Source organism: Rhinolophus hipposideros (genome assembly GCF_964194185.1).
Source record: "Rhinolophus hipposideros genome assembly, chromosome: 16".
NCBI classification, from domain to species: Eukaryota; Metazoa; Chordata; class Mammalia; order Chiroptera; family Rhinolophidae; genus Rhinolophus; species Rhinolophus hipposideros.
Window position 1 is genome coordinate 50047395 of NC_138062.1, and position 24733 is coordinate 50072127.

Sequence of the window (24733 nt, forward strand, 5' to 3'; positions counted from 1 at the left end):
ATTAAAGGAGATGTTTGTAGGCATGCTCTGAGTAAACACTTAAGACATTTTAAAATCAAACAATCAGGTTGAATTGATGAATCCAGAGAGTGAGCTCTCCAGCCCAACAAATCTGAGCTGGGTTCAATTCATGCTGTGTGGTCTAGGGCGAGCATGCCTCAGTTTCTCCCTATGTGAAACAGGGATGAAAACTGTACCAATTCCCAGGGTCCTTGGTGATAAAAGGACAGGGTGGGTGGTGGCCCATGAGCTAGTCCCCGCTGTCCGTGGTTCTGACCCCAAGACGCGGCACAAAACCTGGAATCCACAGCCTAGGGAATGTGTGCTAGGGGTCAAAGAAGTAAATGGAGCTGTGGAAGAGGTGGGGCTTAGAAGGGAGGCCCCCTGAACCTCACCAATGAGTCTGTCTCCACCATCAGACTAAATATTCAGATGGAGAAACTAAGGTCTAAGACCTCAAGGCTGGTTGGGGCCAGAGCCAGGGCAAAGGGTTGGGGAAGAAGTTGAAAGGAGTGCACTTGAGTTGACGCCTCAGAGCTGCTAGGTGCAGGCATACGGCTAAGCTCATTTCCTACTCTTTTTCTCGTGTCACAGAGGAGGATGTTAACGCTCAGAGAGAAATGACCTGTTCAGGGTCACACAACTGAGGGCCGCTCAGCGCACACATGCACACGGGCACTGAGTGGCCCTCAGCTTTGTGATCCCCAGCTGTTTGCACCGATCTGATCCTTCTAGGACCCAGGATTCCTGACTGTCTCCCCCATTTGAGCATGACTGACCATCCGTACCCTCCCCTATATCCTACCATATCCCACATCCTACCCTCTCCCACGGGCACCTGAATTCTGATGCAGAAATCTAAGTAATCAACACTTAGCATCTCCCTGGTGGGCAGGTGCTGAGAAGCTGGGAGGGTGTTCTGGGAAGGAGAAGGTGGGGTGTATGTGGACAGTGGGGCCCCTCCCAGGACAGGAGGCCCACGGATGTCAGCTGCCCGTTTTCTGCTCAGGGAAACTGAGTTCCATCTGGGAAAACCACTTGCCCACATTTGCATTCATTCATGTATTCTTCCAACAGATATGAAAAGATAGTTCCCATCATGCTAGAAATAAAATTAAATCTTGTGGGCCGGCCCGGTGGCTCAGGCGGTTAGAGCTCCATGCTCCTAACTCCAAAGGCTGCCAGTTTGATTCCCACATGGGCCAGTGGGCTCTCAACCACAAGATTTCCAGTTCGATTCCTTGAGTCCCACAAGGGATGGTGGGCAGCGCCTCCTGCAACTAAGATTGAACAGGCACCTTGAGCTGAGCTGCCGCTGAGCTTCCAGATGGCTCAGTTGGTTGGAGCTCGTCCTCTCAACCACAAGGTTGCCGGTTTCGACTCCCACAAGGGATGGTGGGCTGTGCCCCCTGCAACTAGAAAACGGCAACTGGACCTGGAGCTGAGCTGTGCCCTCCACAACTAAGATTGAAAAGACAACAACTTGACTTGGAAAAAAGGCCTGGAAGTACACACTGTTCCCTAATAAAGTCCTGTTCCCCTTCCCCAATAGAATCTTTTTTAAAAATTAAGTCTTGTAATGGCCTGGAGACTGATGGGGTGGGGGGGGAGATAATGTCACTAAGGCATAGTTAGGGGACTTTCTGAGGAGGTAACTTTGAGCTAAGACTTGAACGAGGAGAAGGAGTTGACCAGAAGAGAGCTTGGGAAACAGCACACCAGGCAGAGGGAACAGCATGTGCAAATGCCTGGAGGTGGAAACAAGCTGGCGGATTTACGGAACAGCAGAAAGTGAGAGTGGAGTGGGCCGTTGATGCAGGGGTGTGGTGAGGCGTTGAGAGTTGATTCTGGGAGTGGATTAAGAGCTTTCCAGGGATGTGATTTGCTTTGTGATTTTAAGAAGCCCCCTGTGTGCGCCTCAGGGAGCAGGGACTGTTGAGGGCCGGGCAGAGGCTGGGCAGCAGCTGGGGGGACATGGCCCATGGATGGATTTAGGATGTGTTTTGGAGTCTGAGAAATAGGCCATGGCTCTGGGGGTCTTACAGAGGACTCAAAGGTAACTAGTGATCATGACAGGTGACTAGTCGTTTCCCAGTGAACTAGTAGTCACAGTTAGCTGGGTGGGTGGGGCTATGATTTCCCCGAATGGGGAAGATTTGTGGGGAAGCACTACGAGCTGAGCCAATTCAGGTTTGGTTTAAGAGTCACGTGACTCCTAGGGGGAGCCAGTGGAGACAGCCAGATGTTTGGGTTTGGGCTTGTGGAAGGCCCAGCTGGTTTTGATTTGTCCATCTTGCTGGTGCTCAAGTTATTAATATGTGCTGGCTCTGGTGGCAACCCCAAGTTCTGCCTCTAAGACAAACCCCAAAACTGTCCCTTGCCTGCTCCAGTGGCTCCCAGCCCCCCTAGAATAAAATCCACGCCTCCCATGGCAGCCCCCAAGGCCCCTTGTGCCTTGGTCCCTGCCCACCCCACCACTTTCTTCCCTCTCCCCTCACTCACCCTGCCCCCAGCCCCACCAGCCACCTTGCGCCTGCTCCTTAAACCCACCTTGGGGCCTTTGCAAGAGATGTGATTTCTGCAGAGAACACCCTTTCCCCAGCTCTCCCCACGGCTGGCTGCTTGTTTTCATCCATTCTTTAAATATCCCCTCCTCTAATAAGCCCTTCCAACCTCACCTGGGCAGCCTTCTTCACACTCACCTGCCCCCATATTTTATCCTTTTTCTTCGTGTAACATCTGTCCCGCCAGCCCTCGAGCCTCTGTGTGCCCGATGCCCAGCAGTGAGGCGCACAGTAGGCATTCCCTGGGGATGACCGATGCTATCAAGTGAGTGTCTGGGGGTTCCCACTTACAGAGGAGGAAGGCGCAGCTCAGAGAAGGAGACAGCTGCCAGGGGTCCCTGGGGCTGCCTGCCCAGGGCCTTCCCACACACCATGTTACAGAGGAAGACCCGGTGTGTGGGCAGTCGCAGCAGCGAGGGCGTGGCTCCACCACAGGGGTTCAGAGCACAGACAAGGTTCCCAAAGGCCCAGGTTCAAAGCTCGGGCTCAGCCTGAGGGAGGGCTAACCTCCGTTTCCTAATCTGTAAGTGGTGGCTACAATTATCCTTCTCCCACAGAGAGCTGGAGCATGAATAAATGTGTTAATATGTGTGGAACCTTGTCTGTTGCAGGGGACCGGACCATCCTGACCTCTCTCAAACAGCACAATTTTAACCCATTTTTCTTACACAAGAAAATAGTCCCAGAGAGGTTAGCAGCCACACAGATGTCCGTGATTCAAATCCAGCTCCTGCGGGATGAGCTCCCTACCTAAATCCTGCTAACTACCATCTTTTAATCCTGTCTCAGTTTCCAAAAATGGGGCTAGAGGCCCTGCCACAAAGGTGCGGCCTCTTTTCCTTGGGCAATCCAAAACCTGGCATCCAGTTCTGAGGAGTCCCTGCTAACCCTCCTCTGCTGGTCCTTTACTCCCCAAAGCAGTGGCTGCAGTCCTGGCTGGGCTGGACACCTGGATTGAGTCCTAGACTTGTAGTGGCCTCTGTGGGCCTCAGTTTCCCCACTTGTAAGCGGATCTCCAGGCAGCTCTGGGTGTTTTAGAGTAGGTGGGTGCTGGGATCCCCTCCCCAATGCCGTGTATAGGCCACCCCCCACCGCTCACCTCACTTAGCAGGAAGGAGAGTGCCGTTCCACTGCGCCTCATGCTGCAGGCGTCTCTGAACCTGGGGAGATGGATGTGGGACCCCAAGGTCCTGGAAGCCCAGTCATGCCCCTGTGAGACACTCCTAGATGGGGAGTTCACTCTTGCACCCTGCACCCTCTCCTGGAGCTCACAGATGCTCAATTAAGATAGCCTGGGTCACACACAGCACAGACACCAGAACGGAAGACCACTTAGACTTCCGCGGGGGCCTCTGTCCAGGGGCAGCAGCTTGTGCCTTCCCAAGCCTCTGCCCCACTCTCTGCCGGGTCAACAGGGAGCATCAGGACCCTTGGGAAAAAGTCCCCTGGCCCTGGGTCCCATGGAGAAGTCATTCAGGTCCCAGTCTAGCTCTGGAGGGTTTGGGGACCCCCATCCACCACCTGAGACCCACCCCCAATGCACATAAGCTCTATGAGGCCTGGATAGGCCTGGCACTCACTGCCACCGCTGAATTCTATGACCTCCCAGGGAGCGGGGGAGGGAAGGACTGGACCTGCCCAAGAGGGCGGTCCAGGGTCCCCTCCAGTGGAGCCCCTTAACTATCTGAGTGCCAGGACTGGACTGGACACACCCACATACCACCCTTAGGTCTGAGCCAGGAGGTGGTGGGTAGAGTGACCAGGAGGCCATCAAGGTGTCACCAAGACCAGTGTGAGAGAGAGTGGCTGGGGGGTGACCAAGTGTGTAGGGGGGAACAGGATGGGTGGGTGTTAAGTTTAATTATTCCTGTGTTTTCTTATAAGAAAGGGAAAGAGATGGAAAAATGGAGAGCCAGAGAGAGAAAAAGGGAGAGAGACAGAGACAGAGAAGGACAGAGAGATGAGGAGAGAGAGAGAGACAAAGAGATGGAGAGACAAACAGAGACAGAGACGAAGACAGAGACACAGAGATGGAGAGAGACAGAGAGGTAGAGAAAGAGAAGAGAGATAAAGACAGAGAAGAGAGAGACAAAGATAGAGAGAGGTGCAGCTTTGATGTAAGAATGGGAGGATTTTATCAGCTTGGGGTCTGGGACCATGCTTGACAGCAGAGCCCATGAAGTGTGATCTCGGGTTTGGAGGTAGCCCTCAGGGATCCCTGAGGCACCAGGAAAGTTGCTCACCATGCTGTGCTGCCCCAGGCAGATTGATGACCCTCTCTGGTCAACAAGCCCTCCACAAACAGCGGGCACTGGAGCTGCAGTGGAAACCCACGTTCGCAGGAGAGACTACGGGGCCCTGTGGCCAGGGGAAAGGGATTCCTGTGGTGCTACTGCCTCCTGAGCTGCCACAAGTTAATGTTTCACCAGAACTGCTACCTGCCCAGGAGGCCCCGCCATCCCCTCTGCCCCCAAGAATCATTAGAGCATGACCCTCCTTCAGGCGGGTTTCACCCAATGTGCTGGGTGACCTTGACCCTGGACTCTGACCACCCATTTCCCATCAGGGTAAACCCAGCTCGAAGGGGGCAGCTCCAGGCCTGAGCCATGGCCAAGCAGTACAGAGCTTCTGTGTCCCTGCTACAGAAGCCTGGAGGTCCTAGGGAGTAGTCAGGGGTGGGCAGCAGGAAGAATGCACTGACATGCCCAGGGTCTCTAGCCCTGCGCCTGCCCCTCCCAGACTTGGTTTTCCTTCCTGTCCACAGGAGGGGAGAGAGGGGGACCTGGTTCAGACCTGGAAAGCAGGACTGAGCAGTGGGAGGGATCTTTTGACACCCGGTTCTCGGCATGCTTCCGGGACTTTCCTGCTTCTAAGCCTTTGCATAGGACTGCCCCTGCCTCCTGGAAAGCATTCTCCCTCTGCTGGTCTGCCCCCTAAAGACTTGAAGGAAGATCACCCAGGTTCTGGCACTTGCTCAACACCCCCATGGTGTTCTGGCTAAAACCCACACTCCTTCCCATGGACCCCAGAGCCCTGACTCACCCTGCCCCGTCCCATTCACCTTTGTTGTTTCCCAAACATCTGAAGTTCTTCCTACCCCGGGGCCTTCACACTTGCTGTGCCTGCTTTTCGGACAGCCTCCTGGCTTTCCCTCCCGGCTTTTCCTTTTCCTTTGTCCTCCACCCTGGGGTTGCTTCTTCCCCTCTATGAGGTCTCAGCTCAGATATTGCCTCCCCAGAGACCTCCCTGCCTAGTCAGCAAACCTGGACACACAGGCCCCTGGGATATGGCCACAGCTCCAACCCGTGACTGTGGCCCTCAGCTCCATCTGAAATGGTGTGATTTGATCCCCTGGATGTTGTCTGTCCCTGCCCCTCAAGACTGTGGGCACCATGAGGATAGAGAAATGGTCCCCACTATGACCCCAGGATGTGGTAGTCACCCAAAAATGTCTGTCACATGAATCCATGACTCAGGAGGCCTCAGAGGAACAGGAGGGGCTTTATTCCTATAAGCTTTGCCCCTCCCCAGGTATCCCGGCTCCATCCAAGCACCCCTCTCTCTCTCGGCCCCACAGGGATCACTCTGGTGGGCAATGGGCGAAGAATGACCTTTGGCTCATGGTCCCCCGGAAAAGGAACACACACAAGGGGGTATGCAGTCACCAGGGGCTCATCCTGCTTGGGAGGGTGACTCCCCCCTCCAGCCCAGCCCCCATGTCACCATGGACCCCTCATCCAGCTTTTGGAACTCAGACACGCCCTGGTGGCAGCACCTCATGGCCGTTCTCACAACCCCAATGAGCAAAACGGATACCAGCAGACACATGGCCACCACCACACCAGGGTTCCTATGCAACTCGGGGGCCCCAGTGTCCCCTGGAGCTGAGGGGAGGAGTTCCGAGGCAGCCCTGGATCGCACCCTTCCCAAGCCTGAGACATTCACCAGCGCCCAGAGCCTTTTACATCCCTTCCCGGAAGTCATGCTCACTTCCCTCTGTAGTCGCTGCTGGAACCTTTTCAAAGTGCATTTGTAGCCTTTCACTTTTGAATGTCTTTGTCTACAAAGAACTCATTCAATTTGCTGCTTTTTCGCTGCCCTTGTTCACCACTCTTGGGGGTTCTTGCAAAATGAGAAAAATCTAGAAGTCTGTTCCCAAACGCAGCAGCCTTCTGGGGATGCGTGTGACATGGGACACTTTGTGAAGATGTTCTTTATCCTGTCGCTTGAAGAAAAAGGGTCATCACACTTCGTGTTCGCACTCTTCTTTGAACATTTTGGAGACAACATATTAGTCTGAGTAACAGATTTTTCTAGAACCCGCCCCCCCCCAAAAAAAAGGTTTGGCCTCCTTGAACCCCTGGGGCCCTGTGTGGTGACACTGCCCCATCTTTATCCTCATTGCCTCCCCACTAGTACCACTCACCCCATTCCAGTCACCTCACTCTTCCTCAAACACTCCAGGCACAGTCCCACCTCAGGACCTTTGCTACCTGGGCTGCTCTCCCCTTAGCTACCTGCTGGGCTTCCTCTTTCACTTCCTTCAAACTGAGACCTTTGTTGACCACTCTAAAAATGTCAAACCATTTGCACTCATATTCCGACTCCTTATTCTGTTCTATTTTGTTCTTTTATAAACAAATATGGAATTTACTTATAACCTGTCTCTCAACAGAGCTGTGTCCCACAGGACCTGATACACACTAGGCACTTAATAAATGTGCACGGAATGAAGAAGGTCTGAAAAGCTTTAGGCCCCTGGTGGGTGGAGGAGTGCCGCATCCCGACACATACTCAGGTCTGTGGCTCTCCCTGGTGGCCGACCCCAGGCCTGCAGCCTGGTAACGTCGGCCATTCCCTGGCACCCTCCAAACCTCCCAGTACTCACCAGGGCCAGAGGCCACAGAGTACTCAGTGGTGGCCAACGGCATGGAGGGGGGCTCCGTTCTGGGGCTGGAGGAAGTGGGGCTCCAGTGCAGGGTCAAGGTGATGGAACTCAGGGGGCTGGAGTGGGAGGTGGAGGTGAGCTCTGAATTGGGGGAGCCAGAACTGGGGTGGCGGAGTGTCTCTGGTTGTGGGGAGGCAGGCGTGAACGCTGAACTTGTGGAGTCGGAGCTGGGATAAATGGTGGCGGTTGCCTCTGAATTTGAGGGGCTGTAGGGGATAGTGGAGTCTGCCTCTGAACTAAGGGTACTGGGGTGGATGGTAGAGCCTGTCTTTGAACTTTGGGGGCTGAAATGGTTGGTGGAAGTTTCCATTAAAGTAGGGGAGCTGTGGCTAGGAGGAAAAGTCCAAGGTTTGGAAGCTGAGGTCTTGGTGTCTCTCATAACACCTGGAAAGAAAACAGCATCAAAGGTACAGGGAGAGGATGATTAGGAAAAAGGGTGGGTGACCCCCTCTCTGAATCCCTCTTTTCCTATTACCCCAGACAGTAATCCCCTACCTCCTAGAGGGGCGTAGAGGATTTAGTATCCCATGCGAGTGCTCCGTGGGAAAAGGAGGTGCCCTTGTCTGAAGTCCCGTAGACCAGGTTCCTGTCCAGATTGGACCCTCCCAGCTCCCACTTTTGCTTCAGGGCTCCAGAAGCCCTCTGTGTACAGGAAACGGGTGCAACCCAGGGAGCATGCTGGGCAATATTTGAAACCTTCTAGGATTCCAAGTAGCCTTGTAAAATGGACATCACTGGCAGTGCCTCTGAGAGTTCATGCAGGTCTGCACATGGCTCAGCGACACAGACCAGCCTCAGAACTCCCCGGGGAAGATCTGCCCTAATCTTGTTCCACAGGTACCTGGAAGGTCCCCAGGGCAAAGCTCAGAGTTTCAATCAGGGGACAGAGGCCTGGACTCTGGCAACAGTCGGCGATCAAAGCTCCAGAACCACATACCCTCAACTTTGTTCCAGCCGCTCCCTGCCTCCTACCTTTCCGAGGCAGAGCCCAGGGGCCAGGCTGAGGGTGGGTAAATACTTTATGGGCCACCTCCCACAATTGCTTCTTTCCCAGTTCCAGGCTGCTGGGTACCTTCACTACGTGCAAGTCATTCATCGACCACTTCCTACCCTACCCTGTACACTCTGCCCTGGACAGGTCTTTGTGTCTCCTTTCTTGCCTCATCCCAGGCAGCAGAAATGCGGAAATAATATCCAGCACTGGGCCCAGCAAGAGGTTGGGTCCACACACAGACCCCCATTTCTCTGTCCGGTCTCCCAGGCCCTGTGGGGATAATAGCTGAGCCTCGAAGAGGCATAGTGCCCTGGTCTGACTTCGTCCCCATTTTACAGATGGGCAAGTGAGTCTCAGAATGGGAAGAGTCTGGCTCGAGGTGACTGGGAAGGTGGGAAGAGGGTCCTTCAAGGACCTCCAAGGAGTCAGGACTAAGAAGCCAGTCTCCCACCATCCTTTGAGAAAGCATCCAGATGACGAGAAGTTTGTGTTGAAATGAAGATGCCTCAGGGGACACTGTGGACCCTAAGCCAAGCCAGAACTCTGGGGGGCTGAACTTTTAAAGTGAACTGAGGAAAACTAATGGGCTTTGAAAGAGCAGGTGGAGGAGGATACAAGCTCTGCTGAGCCTGGCACAGAGAAGGCAGGGTCTCATGAGCTGCTGGAGAAGTGACCAGAAATCCAGTGGACGTTTCTATGCACTGTGCCAGCAGTTTGCTGTGTCCAGGAGGCTGGCATAGGCCAAGGCAGCTGGTTCTAATTTGGTCCAGCCCAGCCTGGGAGACTCGCCTAAGCCTCAGTTTCCTGAGCTATGAAATGGGGACACATGTGGTACTTTATGAGTGAAGCCCTTGCCTTCAATAAGTGTCCCATGTGTGGTGGCCTCTGCTCTGGTATTACAGGTTTGGGGCTAGGACACAGGTCAGAACGAGTGATGATTTCATAGGAGGAGAGGTGATACAAGAGTTCAACTCTTGTTGAATCACTATATTGAACACCTGAAACTAATATAATGTTGTATGTCAACTATCAAATAAATTTTAGAAAAAAGTAGTTCAATTCTTCACCCTAGGAACCATCTTACGGAGCAACAGAAAAAAATTTAGTCAGGCGCCGCGAATTTCTCCTAGGAGCCATAGATGCTTAGTGACCAGGCAGTGAACCCCTGTTCCCCCTCCCATGATCCCCCTGGGGTCCTCCTTCCCTTGGGGGCTGGCAAACCGAAACAGGATTGAAATGGGACCTCATACCAGGTATGAGGCAGTTACAGCCTCTCCCTGGCTGAGGTCATCCTGGGGTCACAGAAGTGGCAGCCTCAGAGTGGGGGTGGCGCGTGGAGGGGTGGGGGTGCTCCAGCTGTTCTCAGGATCCCTCCCAACCTTGCTTCTGGGAGAAAGAACAGGGGTGTGAGGCTGGGATTGGGGGGTGCAGGGCTGGAAGATTAGCATGGCTTGAGGGAGGGGCCTAGACATCAGGTGTGTGGCTGGGCAGTATGAACCCCCTTCAGCTTTCTAGAAGGCTGCCTCCTCCTCACCTGTTTACCTATGGTGGTGTCAGAGGAAGCAGAGAAATATCCATCAGGTCTCAGCGGAGCTTCTGAGGGGGCGCTACCATTTCCCATGAGTGCCGTTCCTGCCCCCCTTTCCACCTGGACACCTCCTTCCCTAAAAATCCGGCCTAGATCATGACCCTGCAGCCCTCAACTTCCCTTCAGGACGCCCCTGTCCCTTCCCATTACCCTCCTCCCTGTAGCCACCAAACATCTGTGGGCCCCTCCATAACTGTCCAAAACCATGCCGTGACCCCCTTTGCCCCTCCTCCATCCAGGCTGCCCCCTCTGGGAGGTTTCAAACCCTTTCCTTGTCCTTGTGGGCTGGGAACATCTGTGTCTGGCTCTGTCAGACTGGGGCCCCTTGGGTGTGGGGCCCTGCTTCCCCCCAAATGAGTACAAGACTGGAATCCCTAGCATTTCCTGAACAAGGCACCATGCATGCATCGTAGAGTTGTCTAGGGCTAAGGGACTTGTGGTGACCTTTCTGGGCCAGGTTCCCAGACACCGGCTTCTGGAACGTGCAGGGGATGTCTTCCATCTGGAACCAATTGGATACCGCCCCACTAGTCGTGGACAGACACAGAGACACATGTGAGGCCTCTGGCCTCCAGGAAGGGCTTGCGTCCTCACCCAGACACTGACCCTGGGTGCGAACTGTGAGGTTGGAAGCTTTAGAGCCCCCCATCCAGGATGTCCCAGATCCCCCCATTCCAACCCCCCCATACCTAAGTTGCTCCCATGAGCACAGGTAGACCAAGACCCAGGCTGTGGAGGGCTTTATTCATTAGACCCAGAGAGCCACATGGCACTTCCCCTGGTGTCCCCGTACCGGGCAACCAAGGTCCTAGACTCCTGGCCACTGTGTGTTCTGTGGGTTGTCCCACATTGCTGGCCCCAGGAGCGCATCAGTGGTGAGGGAGGCCCGGGTGTGGTGGCCACGCCAGGTGGCTTGAAGCATCTTGGCCGCGACCTGCTGCTGCCTCAGTTGGTGACGTGCAACAAAGCCCCTCCAGGCAGACTGGATGACTGTGGCTGCCTTGTTCTGGCCATGGAGCTGCTGAGTACTCTGATGGGTCAGCTGGGTGTCACAGCCCCTCGACACGTCTGCCTTGCCCATGGTGCCCTGACCCATGCCCTGCACCACCCGTGTGGGCAGGGTGTGACCACACATGTGGCACGTGCGGGGGTTGGAACCCACAAGCATCACCACACTGGGGAAACTCCCCAGCCCGGTACTCAATGGCTGGCAGAAGGCGCAGACTTGTGGCTGGCAGGACTGGAAGCAGCGGTGGCTGGGGGTCGACCTGGCCCTGCTGCCCACCTTGGCCCATGTGCCCAGGGGCAGCATTTCCTGGGCACAGCTCCGTCGGATGAAGTAGCCTCGCCACCTGGCTTGGATGATGGTGGCAGCTCTGCAGAGCCGGGCGAGGTCCCGCCGGACACGATAGCCACGCCAGGAAGCCTGGATGACAACGGCCCACTGGTGCCACACCTTGATGGTCTGGCGCACCAGGTAGCCACGTGCACACGCCTGGATCGTGACCACAGCTCGCACAATGATCTTTTCCACAGTCTGCACGGACGTCACCAGCTTCCCTGACCGTCCGGGGTCCAGCGCCGCCTCTCTGCCCACAGCATCCCATGGCACAGCACACCTGGTTGGTTTCCACACAGCGCCGGGGGCCACGGCACTGGTCATGGGGCCGATTGCAACACTGGGGGCAGCAGAGTTCCGTGCTGGGCCACCAGCCACACCGGCGTTCACAGGGCCCTGGAGTACAGTGGGAGTCAGGGGTGCCCTGTGACTGTCCACAGCAGTGATGGCACTATGGAAATCCTGAGGTCCCTGTAGCGACTCACAGTTAAAAAGGGGCTTCTGGGAACCATTGGGTGAAGATTCATAGCCCAGAGACACCCTCCGAACCCCATGGTGCAGCCTAGGGATGGCCATGTCACACGCGAGATCACCAGTTCGGATAATTGGCCTTATGGCCGGCGGTGCACCCACGGAAACTTTGGGACCTCCCTGTGTGGACCTGGAGGCATGCTCCCCAACCTGCTGGAAGGGCTCAATTTTGGCTACAGAACCATCTAGCATTCTGGAGGCAATGCCTCCATGCTTGGATCCGTAGGACTTTCTAGGGCCGAGGGACTGGTGTTGGCTGCTCTGAGACAGGTTCCCAGACTCTGGCTTCCAAAGCGCACTGGGGACAGCTTCCACCTGGAGCCCACCTGATACTGTCCTGCTGGCCTTGGATGGATAAGGCAGCCCATGGGAGGCCACACCGGCAGCCCCTGACCTCCGGGAAGTGCTTGCGGTCCCCATCACAGACACAGACCGCAGGTGCAAACTGGGTGCCACAGAACTGCCAGGGGCCAGCTTGTGTGATCCTGAGATTATGGTAGAAGCTACCAGCTCATGGGAATGGCTCCGGGGCATGTGAGAGGCCAAGGGGCTCTGGGGGACAACGCTAGTGGCCAAGGGGCTCCAGGGTACGATGTGAGCCACGGACGCCTGATGAGCCAAGGGGGCCCCTGTGTGCTTGACAGACTCTGTCGGCACACTGGGGGCTTCACGAGCAGCGACAGAGTGGGAACTGGGGGCCCCCCAATTGGTTGCTGACCTCTGCTGCAGAGTTGGGGTGACACTGCTGGCCTTAGTGTGCGAGGCAAAACTTGGGGATGGGGGAAGGACAGGGGCCATGCCACCGGTCATAGACTTGGCTTGGCTGGGAGCCACCTCCTCCAACGGCAGCCTTTGGCTTTGGGGAACACTCCTGTCCTCTGCCAGGAACTTACGACTGTAGTCAAGGTCAGGGACTAGGGGGCTCTCAGACATCCATGGGGTTGCCTCAAGGACCAGGGACTCCCTCCTAGATCCGGAGCCCTGGGACAGAATCTCATCGAGGTCCTCTGGTTGCATTATGACCTGGCCATCTCTAGTCTCAAAAGCCACTGTTCCAGGAGTGCAGCTCAACTGTGAGGCTCTTTGCAGAACCATGGGCACTTGGTGCACGCCTCTGGCTCTACCGCTAGTTTCTAAAGCCTGGGGATGAACCTGAGCCAGGCTAGTGGCATGGGATGCCTGGATGGGGGCTGTCGACTCCTCCCCAGCCAGGGCTCTGTGGTAAGGACGGGGCGTGAGTCCAATGAGCATGGACCCTTGCGGAGGGCTGTGGGCCACACTTCCACTTGTGGAGGGTGGACCAGCTGCACTAGCCGTGGACCCCAGAACCAGACTCTGATTCAGTCCCCCAGCCATAAATGTTGGAACCATACCAGAGGTCACAGAACCAGAAGAGACCCCTGGGCCCACCCCACTTGCCACTGAACCTAGGAGCAGGCTTGGAGAGGTCAGACTAGTGGAGGGTCTTACAGAGGGACTCTGCCTCTTCCCACCAGCACCAGGTGCTACCATCAGTCTGGGGGGCACCCCACTCACCACAGAACCTGGAGAAAGCGTCCTGGCCATGCCACTGGCCACAAAACCTGGAGGGAGGCTGCAGACCTCAGCACTAGCCATGTGATCTGGAGGGAGGCCCTGGCCCATACCACCCATCACAGACCCTGGGGGAAGGCCCTGGCCCATACCATTGATCACAGACCCTGAGGGAGGGCCCTGGCCCATACCACCCATCACAGACCCTGGGGGAGGGCCCTGGCCCATACCACCGATCATAGACCCTGGGGGAGGACCCTGGCCCATACCACTGATCACAGACCCTGGGGGAAGGCCCAGGCCCATACCACCCATCACAGACCCTGGGGGAGGGCCCTGGCCCATACCACCCATCACAGACCCTGGGGGAGGGCCCTGGTCCATACCACCGATCATAGACCCTGGGGGAGGGCCCTGGCCCGTACCACCCATCACAGACCCTGGGGGAGGGCCCTGGTCCATACCACCCATCACAGACCCTAGGGGAGGGCCCTGGCCCATACCACTGATCACAGACCCTGGGGGAAGGCCCAGGCCCATACCACCAATCACAGACCCTGGGGGAAGGCCCAGGCCCATACCACCAATCACAGACCCTGGGGGAAGGCCCAGGCCCATACCACCAATCACAGACCCTGGGGGAAGGCCCAGGCCCATACCACCAATCACAGACCCTGGGGGAGGGCCCTGGCCCATACCACCCATCACAGACCCTGGGGGAGGGCCCTGGCCCATACCACTGATCACAGACCCTGGGGGAGGGCCCTGGCCCATACCACCAATCACAGACCCTGGGGGAAGGCCCAGGCCCATACCACCCATCACAGACCCTGGGGGAGGGCCCTGGTCCATACCACCGATCACAGACCCTGGGGGAAGGGTCTGAGCCACACAACTGACCATATAACCTAGTGGAAGCCTGTGGGCCACACCCCTGCTCATGGACCCTGGGGGAAGACTGGGGGCCATGCCACTGGCCACGATACCTGGGACCATCTTATTGGCCACAGAACCTGGCGCCAGAAGACTGGTCACGCCCATCACAGGATCTTGGCTGAAAGCATTTGATTGTTGGTCACTTGATGTGGTGGCCGTGGACACAGGAGGACACTGGTGGTCCACAGATATTGGGAGATCAACATTTACCTGAGATACGCTGGGGCCCACGTGAGCCAGGGAAACCTGGGGTGAACTCAGACCCAGTCCGATGGGCACTAAACCTGGAGAGAAGCCAGGGCCCACCCCTAAGGCTTTTTCATGAACCAAAGAGGCCCAGGATGGCATGGGAGCCGTGACACTGTCCACCTGACATTGCCTTGGGCCCATAGCAGTCGCCACACTTTTCTGGCACATACTCCTTGTCGTGACAGGAGACATAGGTTCCCGAGACATACTTAGGGACTTGTCAGCAGCCAGGGTCCCCCAAGACACATTTGGGAGCATGCTGGCAGCCACAGTGCCCTGGGATGTGCTTGTGGCCGTGCTCCCCAACAGAATCCCCTGAGAAATCCTGGTTCCCTGGCCTAGACAAGAGTCCTCCCCAATGGTCACAGATGTCTGTTTGAGGTTTGAGGCAGAAACAGTGACAGCAGAATGTTCTGTTGTGGTTGGGCACCTTCCTCCAACACTGAGTGGGTGATGAAACCCAGGGGACACCTCGCTGAGCTCAGGGGCCTGGAGGTATGGAGCCACCCCACAACCCATCCTAGGACCTTGACGTGGGTCCACCTCAGCGGCCACAGATGGCTGACTCAGCCCCGGGCCCATGCCGCCAGTGCCAGATACATGTGGTATATTTGAGGTGACTTCGGTCAGAAAGGATGGATGACGCAGACAAGGGGCCACAGCTCTCACCCTCAATGACACTAGATCTGAACCCACCCCAGGGTCCCAAATTGGGTGACTACGGGCACGGCCCGTAACACTCATCACAGATGGCTGACCTAGGCTGGGACCCACACTGTTACCCAGAGTCGCACGGCTTAGGCGAGGGGCCACCCCACTCATCATAGATGGCTGAGCTAGGCTGGGGCTCACCCCACAGGCCTTAGATGGCCGTCCAAGGCTGAGGGTCACCTTACAAACTATAGAAGGCTCAGAAAGGCTGGCAGTGGACGTGCTGGACATAGAAAGCCGGCCAGGGTTTGGGACTACCTTACTGGCTACGGATGGCTGGGATGGGTTTGGGATCAACCTACTGGTCACAGATGGCTGCTGATATAAGCGAGGTACCACATTACCCACAGACAGACTTCTTTTCAGTCCTGTCCTGTAGGGTTTCTGGAACCAGCTCTCCTTCAGACCCATGGAGCTTTGGTTTGAGGACATTTCCGTCTCATCCTGACCACCTGAGTCCCAGTGGACACTGAAGGTCATGTGACCAGGCACTGAGCTGAGGTGCAGAATGGGGATCAGCTTTGAGGCTGGGGGAGGCGGGTGGCAGAGGTTTGGGGTCATGTGCCCATGGCTTGCTCTGTCCGTCTCTTCCAGGTCCCCAGACCTCTGGGACCTCCCCATGGCCTCCCCAGAGAGGAATCCCTCATCCAAGCTGACTTCCCAGGACTCTTCCGCCACTAGGTCGACAGGGGTCAGGCTGGCCACAGACATGGTGGAAAGGCTGAGTGAACTGCAACTGCACAAAGAACTCTTGGAATTGCTCACATGTAGGCTGCAGTCTGTGGAACCCTGGGAGAAGTTTCTGGCCAGGTCATTGTCTGAACCCTGTGGCAAACGGGCCACCAGTTCACTAAGTATACGGCCAGTCACCAGTTCCTGTGGGCAGCACATACCAGAAATGGTACCCCGTGTTCGATTCTTCTCCTGCCTCGGGATGGCTGTATGGGGAAGGGTGGGCATTAGGCTGCCTGGGGAGGCTTCCCACGGGCTGGGGTCTCCCTGACTCTTGAGAGTCCAGTGATGACCAGGAGCCATGGAGCCAGGCAGGAGGCCTGGGTTTCTGTCACAGGCCTTGGGAGTCTGTGGTTGGGTTAGGGGCAATTTGCTCACTGTGGTGCCCCACGGTAGACCTGGGGTCACCTTGCTGATCATCTCACTAGTGCCCACTGAGGCCTGTTTATGATTTGGGGACTGTGTCCTCTGCACGGTTTCCTCAGGCATCACGGATGGCTGATGCAGGCCTTTGGCTGCTGATGGCCGATACACCCGACGGGGTCCCCTGCTGACGCTGGAGGGCTGACACCAACAAGCAGATCCCCCAAAGGTGGTGGGACACTGGTGGGAGTGGGAAGCCCTCCCACCACCCACAGTGTCAACAACCTTGGCTGGGGCTACCCTGCCATCCCCCGACGACGCTGACGAACGTGGGGCCACACTGCTTGCCACATGTGGCTTGTGGGTGCTTGGGGCCGTGCCACTGGCCACAGATGGCCGGCTGGTACTTGGGGCAATGCCATTGGCAGTGAGTGGTGGCCACAGATGGCGGGGAGGCTGCAGCGGGGGTGGCTGAGGCAAAGTGGGGTCTGTATCACTCGCCACGGGATTGAGATTTGATGCCAATTCGCTGGCCCCTGGGTGCGGGCACATATTTTCCTCACTGACCCTGGGGCTCAGAAATAGGTTGAAGTAGGAGTCCCTGAGGGGCCCCATCTCCCATGACAGAGTGGTGTCCAGGGCAGTGATCAGGGGATACTGAAGAATGGTGATGATCACCCTACTGGTCAAAGAGGCACCCACAGAGACCACGGACAAGCAGCGGGACCCCCCAACCATGATCCCATCCCCCATCTCCTCCGAGAGCCCAGTGGGCCTGTCCGTGAGGAAGCCCTCCCAGGCCCAGTCCTGGGGACCCCTGACCTTGCTGAGCTGTGGTCTCCCAGGGCTCAGGGTGGGCCCCCATGCAGTGCTCCCCCTGTAGTCCACCTCCACCGGGGCTGGCATCACCATCATCCCCCTTCCCGCCGTTTTCGAAGCTGTGGGCTTAGGGAGGACAAGTCCTGTCTTGAGGGCTGCCTGAGACAAGGACTGGCTCAGGACAGCGCCCAGCTCACCCTGACACAGGGCCTGGCTCAGGGCGGCCCGCTCCTCTTCCGTCAGGGCTTTGCTGAGCACATCTACCAGTTTGCCCTGCATGGCCTTAGTGAGTTCTGCCCGCAGCTCACCCCGGGAAAGGACTTGGGACACGGCGGCACCCAGCTCGCCCCAGGACAGCGCCTTCACCAGCGCTGTGCCCAGCATGCTCTGGGGCAGGGCCTTGGCGATTGTGGCGCCCAGGATCTCCTTAGATAGGGCCTGGTTCAGTGCTGCCCTCACTTCTCCCTGGGAGAGGGCTTTCACCAGCAGGGTGCGGAGGTCCTCCTGAGAACCCAGCACGGTGGCCAGCTCTGCGCACAGGGAGGGGAGCTGGGAGGCGGCCAGCTCTTCCTGGCTGGGTGCAGCTGGGCTGGTGGTCGATGGCTGAGCCCGGGCAACCCCACTGTCGCCCCAGGATTCAACATTACATGTGGGGTGTCCAGAGGATGCCAACAGAGGCACCAGCATGCTCTGGGTCTTGGAGGACCCCTGACATGGGCCCTGGGTGGCTTTGCCCTGCATGTAGCTGTGGGCTGGGAGCTGGGTCAGTCTGTCTTCTGTCTTGGCTCGGGACAAAGTGCCAAGGGAGCCGATGTGCAGGTAGGGCTGTTTGGAGGCCTTAAACCCAGTCAGGAGTGGCTGGGACTTGGTCTTGCTGCTGAGCTCCGCAGCCTGGTGGGTAGGGTAGAGGCACTTGGCTGTCTCTGTGACCAGCTGAGCTTGGGACTGTGCCTTGGTCAGCCCGGTGAGGAGATATGCTTGAGACTGGAGTCCTGTGGCCAAATGTGCTTGGGATTGTGTCTTGGTCAGACACGTGCCAGGATATGCCAGGGATGGGGCTGTCGTCAGCTGGGCAGGTGGATGTGTCTGGGGTGGGGCCTTGGACAAACATGTACCCACATGTGCCTGGGGCAGGGTTGCAGTCAGTTCTGTAAGCAGATGTCCCTGGGCTGACGTGGTGGTTGAACAGGTGGCCAGCTGTGCCGGGGGCGAAGACTTGGCCGGACATGTGCCTAGCTGTGCCTGGGGCAAAACCACAGCTGTTTCTCCAGGCACACATACCTGGGACTGGACATTCATGACATCCGTCCTCAGGCGTGCCTGCGATGAGACCTTGTTTCTGTGCTCAGCCACTTTTGCCCAGGGCTTTGCCCTGGGGACTTCCATGGCCACGCCGCTACTAGACTTGGTTGCTGTCTTCACCTGTTTCTGGGAGAAGGCCTTGATTTTGTCGGCTTCCAAAAGAAGCCTGGCTGGAGACTTGGGAGATGCAGCCCCCAGATGTGGTGGGGGGCAGTATTTCATCTTTCCCCCAGTCAAGGGTGAATGGGACGAGACTTTAACGGTCTGTCTCGCAGTCACCACAGCCTTTGCTTTTGGTTTGTTCAGACACGTGTGGGACAAGGTATTGGGAATCCCAGCTGCCATGACTGCTGGAGGTGAAGCTTTCAGATTGCCAGTGGTGGGAGGGAGCAGGCACAGCGTCCTGAGGATTGCAGCCACTGAGCGTAACTGGGCTGGGGTCTTGGTGATCATGGCTGCCAGACGTGTCTGGGGAAGGGTCTTGGTCATCGAGGCCCCTGGGAGCGTCTGAGATGGGGTCTTGGCTATCGTGGCTGCTGGACATGTCTGTAGTGGCGTTTTGGCCATTGTGGCCGCCAGGCGCATCTGGGGTGGGGTCTTGGCTATCACAGGCCCTGGGCATGTCCGCACTGGGGTTTTGGCCATCACGGGCACCGGGTACGTCCGCACTGGGGTCTCTGCCATCACGGGCACTGGGCACGTCCGCACTGGGGTCTCTTCCATCACGGGCACCGGGCACGTCTGGGGTGGGGTCTTAGCCATCATGGACATGGGACATGTCTGCGGTAGAATCTTGGCCATCACGGGCACTGGGCATGTCTGGGGTGGGGTCTCTGCCATCACGGGCACCGGGCACGTCTGCACTGGGGTCTTGGCCATCATGGGCTCTGGGCTTGTCTGGGTTGGGGGCTTGATAATCGAGGTCAACAGGCATATCTGGGGTGGAATTTTGGCCATCACGGCAGCCAGTCGTGCTTGGGGTGCCGTGTTGGTCATCGAGGCTGTTGGTCGCATGTGAGCTGGGGTCTTTGTCACTGGAGTCGCCGGGCACGGCTGGGGTGGGGTCTTTGTTATCATTATCGCAGGAGCTGGACATGGCTGGGTTGGGATCTTGTTCAAGATGGCTGTCAGGCATGACTGGAGTGTGGTCTTGGCCACTGGGGCTGCTGGGTCCACCTGGGGTGGGGTCTTGGCTATTGTTGCTGTAGGTGCTGGGCACGGCTGAGTGGGGGCTCTATTCATCATGGATGCCAGGCATGACTGAAGTGGCGTCTTGGTCAATGCAGCTGCCGGATACATCTGGGGTGGACTCTTGGTCATTGTAATGGGGGGCACCAGGCACGGCTGGAGGGGGTTCTTGAACATCACAGGGGCTGGGCCTGGCGGGGGTGGGGCTTGGAGGACTTCTGCTTCCACAAGGGCCTGAGTCTGGGTCTTGTGGGGTCCATGAAGAACCTGGGCGTACCGTTCTGATTGTGGTGTTCCCGGGGCTCCGGCCTTCTGGGCTCTGGCAGTCACTTGCTTGGTCTTTATTGTGTCCCCTTCTATGTGGACAAGGTTGGCACTTCTGACCGTTCTTGTCAGCAGGCATGGGTGGCGCTTTGCCTCTGGACTCACTGGACACGAAATTCTAATGGAGATTGTCTGGTCTGGCAGAAAAGTGATGCTGGGGCCACCAGGGGCACCAGAAGCCTGTGGAGCGCCCAGGGGCTGCTGCGGGGCCAGCTGGTGGGTATAAGCAGCCAGGCTGTCAGCAGAAGGGAACTGGGTCTCCTTACTCACCATGATGGGTGGGGCGGAAAGGCACCTGCCATTTTCTGAATGCTGGAACCGCACTTGCTGGGGCGGGTGGTAAGGGATGTCCCCCTCATCCGCACTCTCTTTTTTCTCTACCGCTTTGCCAAACCGGAGGAGGCGCTTGGTGTTGAAGCGTCGCCAGGCCTCCTGAATGGCCTTAGCTGCCCGCATCTGGGAGATGAGCTTCTGCCGGAGCCGGTAGCCCTTCCAGTTGGATTGGATGAGCGTAGCTGCGTGAGACAGCATCAAGTCCATCTCGTCAACCAGGACGTTCTTGAAGGCCTGGCTCTCCACCACAGCCTGGAGGCGTGGGATGTGGCGAGACACCATCTTGTCTGGCTGTTGCAGGAGGGTCTCCCTGGATGCAGGTGGCTCATGCTGGAGATGCGGACGTAGTGTCCCTGCTTTGTCTTGGAGACTGGGGACAGGCTGGAGCTGGGAGGAGTTCTGCCCGCTGGGTGACCCCTGCGATGGTGTGGCTTGCTGCATTGTCCTGGTTCCTAGGCGGGTCAAATCTGCCTGTGGGGGGTGGCAGAGAGGTGGTCAGGGAGGGGCGTCGTGCAGAAAAGAGGGGTCCTGGCTGGAATGAGCCCTCACCCTGGGACCTAGATCTCCTTGTTCCTGGCACCTTTGCAGGCCCTCTCTACCCTGGCCTTCTGGCCACCTCCTCAGGTGGCTTCTGGTATTCATGTCTTTTTCAGCATCCTGTGGCCACTTCAACTCTGGCATGTAGTACACATTTCCACCTAATCAATGCCCCACCACTTACCTGCTTTTCATACTTCCTCTGTGTCTGGAATATGTTGTGAGGACAGCACTGACTGCACTGTCTGGAGAATGTGTGTGTGTGTGTTATTGTTATTTGCCTCTTCTCATTGACTGAATTCCCAGAGGGCAGGAACCAAGTCTGAGTCATTTCTGTGTCCCCATCTCAGTCATAGGGTTTGGCTCCAGGCTGTGAATGGGTAGGTGTTGGGTGAGGGGCTAATGTGACTAACAAGTGAATGGGCGAGTGGATTGAAAGTTGGATGGATAGGTGGACTAAATACTGAATGGATAAATCAGTGGATGAATGAATGGTGAATCAGTTGGAGGGATGGATGAACGGTTGAGTGAAAGAATGGATGAGTAAATGAAGTTGATGAATTAATGAATGGATCAATCAATAAATGGACACATGGATGGATAGATGAGTGGATGGATGGAAGGAGGGAGGGAGGGAAGGATGAGTGGATGGATGGACGGATAGATGGAGAGATGGATAGACAGATGGATACATAGATGGGTGAAATCTGAGTAGATTAATGGGTATGTGAATGAAGAGAGCTAAAGGAATTGTTGAAGAGACCATTGGTGGACTGATGAATGGATGGATGGATCAGTGAATGGATAGTGGATGACTGGCGATAGATCAATGGTAGGTGGAAGAATGGATAGAGGAAGAATAAGGAGATGACTACGGTTTTCAGAAGTACCTTGGTACAGAGTAAGTTGGGACACTGTCAAGCAACCCTGAGGCATAACCTAGAGCCTATGTTTGGCAGAAATGACCCCTTCCGGCTGGTTCAGCCAGACCCCTTGCCCAGCCTTCTTCATACCTTGGATGGTCATAGAGTTGGAGGAGGAGCAGGAGGAGAAGGAGCAATCTCAGAACCCAGCTTGCAAGAGTAAGCAGCCTTCAGAACTTCATCCCATGCAACGTGAAGCGACACTGCCCTGGTCTGGCTCTGTCCTCAAGACCAACATGAGAAGAGATGTTAAAAGCAAAAAAACAGGGGCAGGCCTGGTGGTTCTGGCGGTTGGAGCTCCATGCTCCTAACTCCGAAGGCTGCCGGTTCGATTCCCACATGGGCCAGTGGGCTCTCAACCACAAGGTTGCCAGTTCAACTCCTCCAGTCCTGCAAGGGATGGTGGGCTCCGTCCCCTGCCACTAAGGTTGAACACGGCACCTTGAGCTGAGCTGCCTCCCAGATGGCTCAGTTGGTTGGAGCGCATCCTCTCAACCACAAGGTTGCCGGTTCCCGCAAGGGATGGTGGGCTGCACCCCCTGCAACTAGCAACCGGCAAGAGAGCTGAGCTGCGCCCTCCATAACTAAGACTGAAAGGACAACAACTTGACTTGGAAAAAAAGTCCTGGAAGTACACACTGTTCCCCAATAAAGTCCTGTTCCCCTTCCCCAATAAAATCTTTTTTTAAAAAAAAAAAAAGCAAGAAAACTAAAATCTCAATAAAATAATAAAAAGAAAACTTTTAAGTCCACAAAGATGAATGTATAAGAAACTTTATTCCAGTGTTATTTTTGGATGTAAAAACAAAACAACTGGAAATAACCTAAAAGGTAATTGCTAGGGGGTCAGTCACAAGTGCACTAAGAAAGGTTTTCAGGGATGCTTATCACTGTATTGTTTGGAAGAGTCAAAACTGCAAACAATCCAAATGCTTTCAATAGCAGGTTGCTTAAATCCATCAACAGAACACTCGTACAATGGTATGCTATTCAGTCATCAGAAATGGTGTCTAGGTCTACAAGAATGGCTAAAATTAGGCCGGCATGGAGGCTCAGGCAGTTGGAGCACCGTGCTCCCAACTCCGAAGGCTGCGGTTCAATTCCCACATGGGCCAGCGGGCTCAACCACAAGGTTGTCAGTTCAACTCCTCATGTCCAAGGGAGGTGGGCTCCACCCCCTGCAACTAAGGTTGAACACGGCACCTTGAGCTGAGCTGCCACCCGGATGGCTCGGTTGGAGCGATTCCTCTGAACCACAAGGTTGCTGGTTCGACTCCTGCAAGGGATGGTGGGCTGTGCCCACTGCAACTAGAAAACGGCGGCTGTACCTGGAGCTGAGCTGCGCCCTCCACAACTAAGACTGAAAGGACAACTTGAAGCTGAATGGCACCCTCCACAACTAAGATTGAAAGGACAACAACTTGACTTGGAAAAAAGGCCTGGAAGTACACACTGTTCCCCAATGGAGTCCTGTTCCCCTTCCCTAAATCTAAAAAAAAACAAAAACAAAAAAAACAAAAATCTGAAAGAAAAAAAAAAGAAAAGAAAAAAGTTAGACGACCTGAACTTTTCACCAACAGTTCATGGCTCTTGCATCACAATGCTCACAGGGCACTGTCTGTGAGGGAGTTTTTAGCCAGTAAACAAATAACTGTATTGGAACACCCTCCCTACTCACCTGATCTGGCCCCCAATGACTTCTTTCTTTACCTGAAGATAAAGAAAATATTGAAAGGAAGACATTTTGATGACATTCAGGACATCAAAGGTAATACGACGACAGCTCTGATGGCCATTCCAGAAAAAGAGTTCCAAACTTGCTTTGAAGGGTGGACTACGTGCTGGCATCGGTGCATAGCTTCCCAAGGGGAGTGCTTGGAAGGTGACCATAGTGATATTCAGCAGTGAAGTATGTAGCACTTGCTAGATACTTGCTAGCTAGCTAGCGTTACATCCCTTAAAGCAGTTTTGGAACTCTTTTTCTGGAATGGCCATCAGAGATGTCATCATGTTACCCTTGATGTCCTGAATGTCATCAAAATGTCTTCCTTTCAATATTTAATTTATCTTCAGGTAAAGAAAGAAGTCACTGGGGGCCAGATCAGGTGAGTAGGGAGGGTGTTCCAATACAGTTATTTGTTTACTGGCTAAAAACTCCCTCTCAGACGATGCCATGTGAGCTGGTGCATTGTCATGAGGCAAGAGCCGTGAATCATTGGTGAAAACTTCAGGTCATTTTCGTCTAACATTTTCATGCAGCCTTTTCAGCACTTCCCAATAGTAAACTTGGTTAACTGTCCAGTTAGTATAAATTCATAATAAATAATCCCTCTGATATCAAAAAAAGGTTTGCAACATCATTGCAACAAGTTCGCAAGCTTAATTGTCAGATCTCGTATATATTCTATATTTAAATATATTAATATTAAGATATTAGTATTCTAATTAAAAAGTGTATTTATATAAATCTATATCTATATATTTTTAATCTTCTGTCTTTCCTAAGGCACAAGGTTGCATACAAAAACCAACAGCTTTTCTGTATTTGACTCAAAACCAGCTGGAAATGGAAATGGGGAAAAATACCATTCATAGTAATGTCAAAAACTATACAATTCATAGGAACAAATTTTACATAAAAGCCAAAGGAGTTACATAAAGGAGAAAAGGATGGACTAACCAGCAGAGAGCAGGTAACAGAAGAGTCAATGAGCTCGAACATAAATAGATAGAAATTATCCAATCTGAAGAACAGAGGAGCAAAAATGGGCCATAAAGCAAGACCTAGGGACCTGTGGGACAATATTGAAAGGTCTAAC

The 24733-nt window shown here is 55.2% G+C and overlaps 1 protein-coding gene across 1 annotated transcript; it reads right to left on the minus strand.

Moving 5' to 3' along the window:
- Positions 1-10902: 10902 nt before the first annotated feature.
- IQCN (IQ motif containing N) lies at positions 10903-22123 on the minus strand (the record flags this gene model as incomplete). The annotated part of the gene is given in 4 exon segments (XM_081077393.1): positions 10903-11829; positions 17311-20839; positions 20841-20925; positions 22005-22123. Coding segments are annotated over 4 exon segments (4554 nt in total). The 5' UTR covers positions 22018-22123.
- Positions 22124-24733: the final 2610 nt, after the last annotated feature.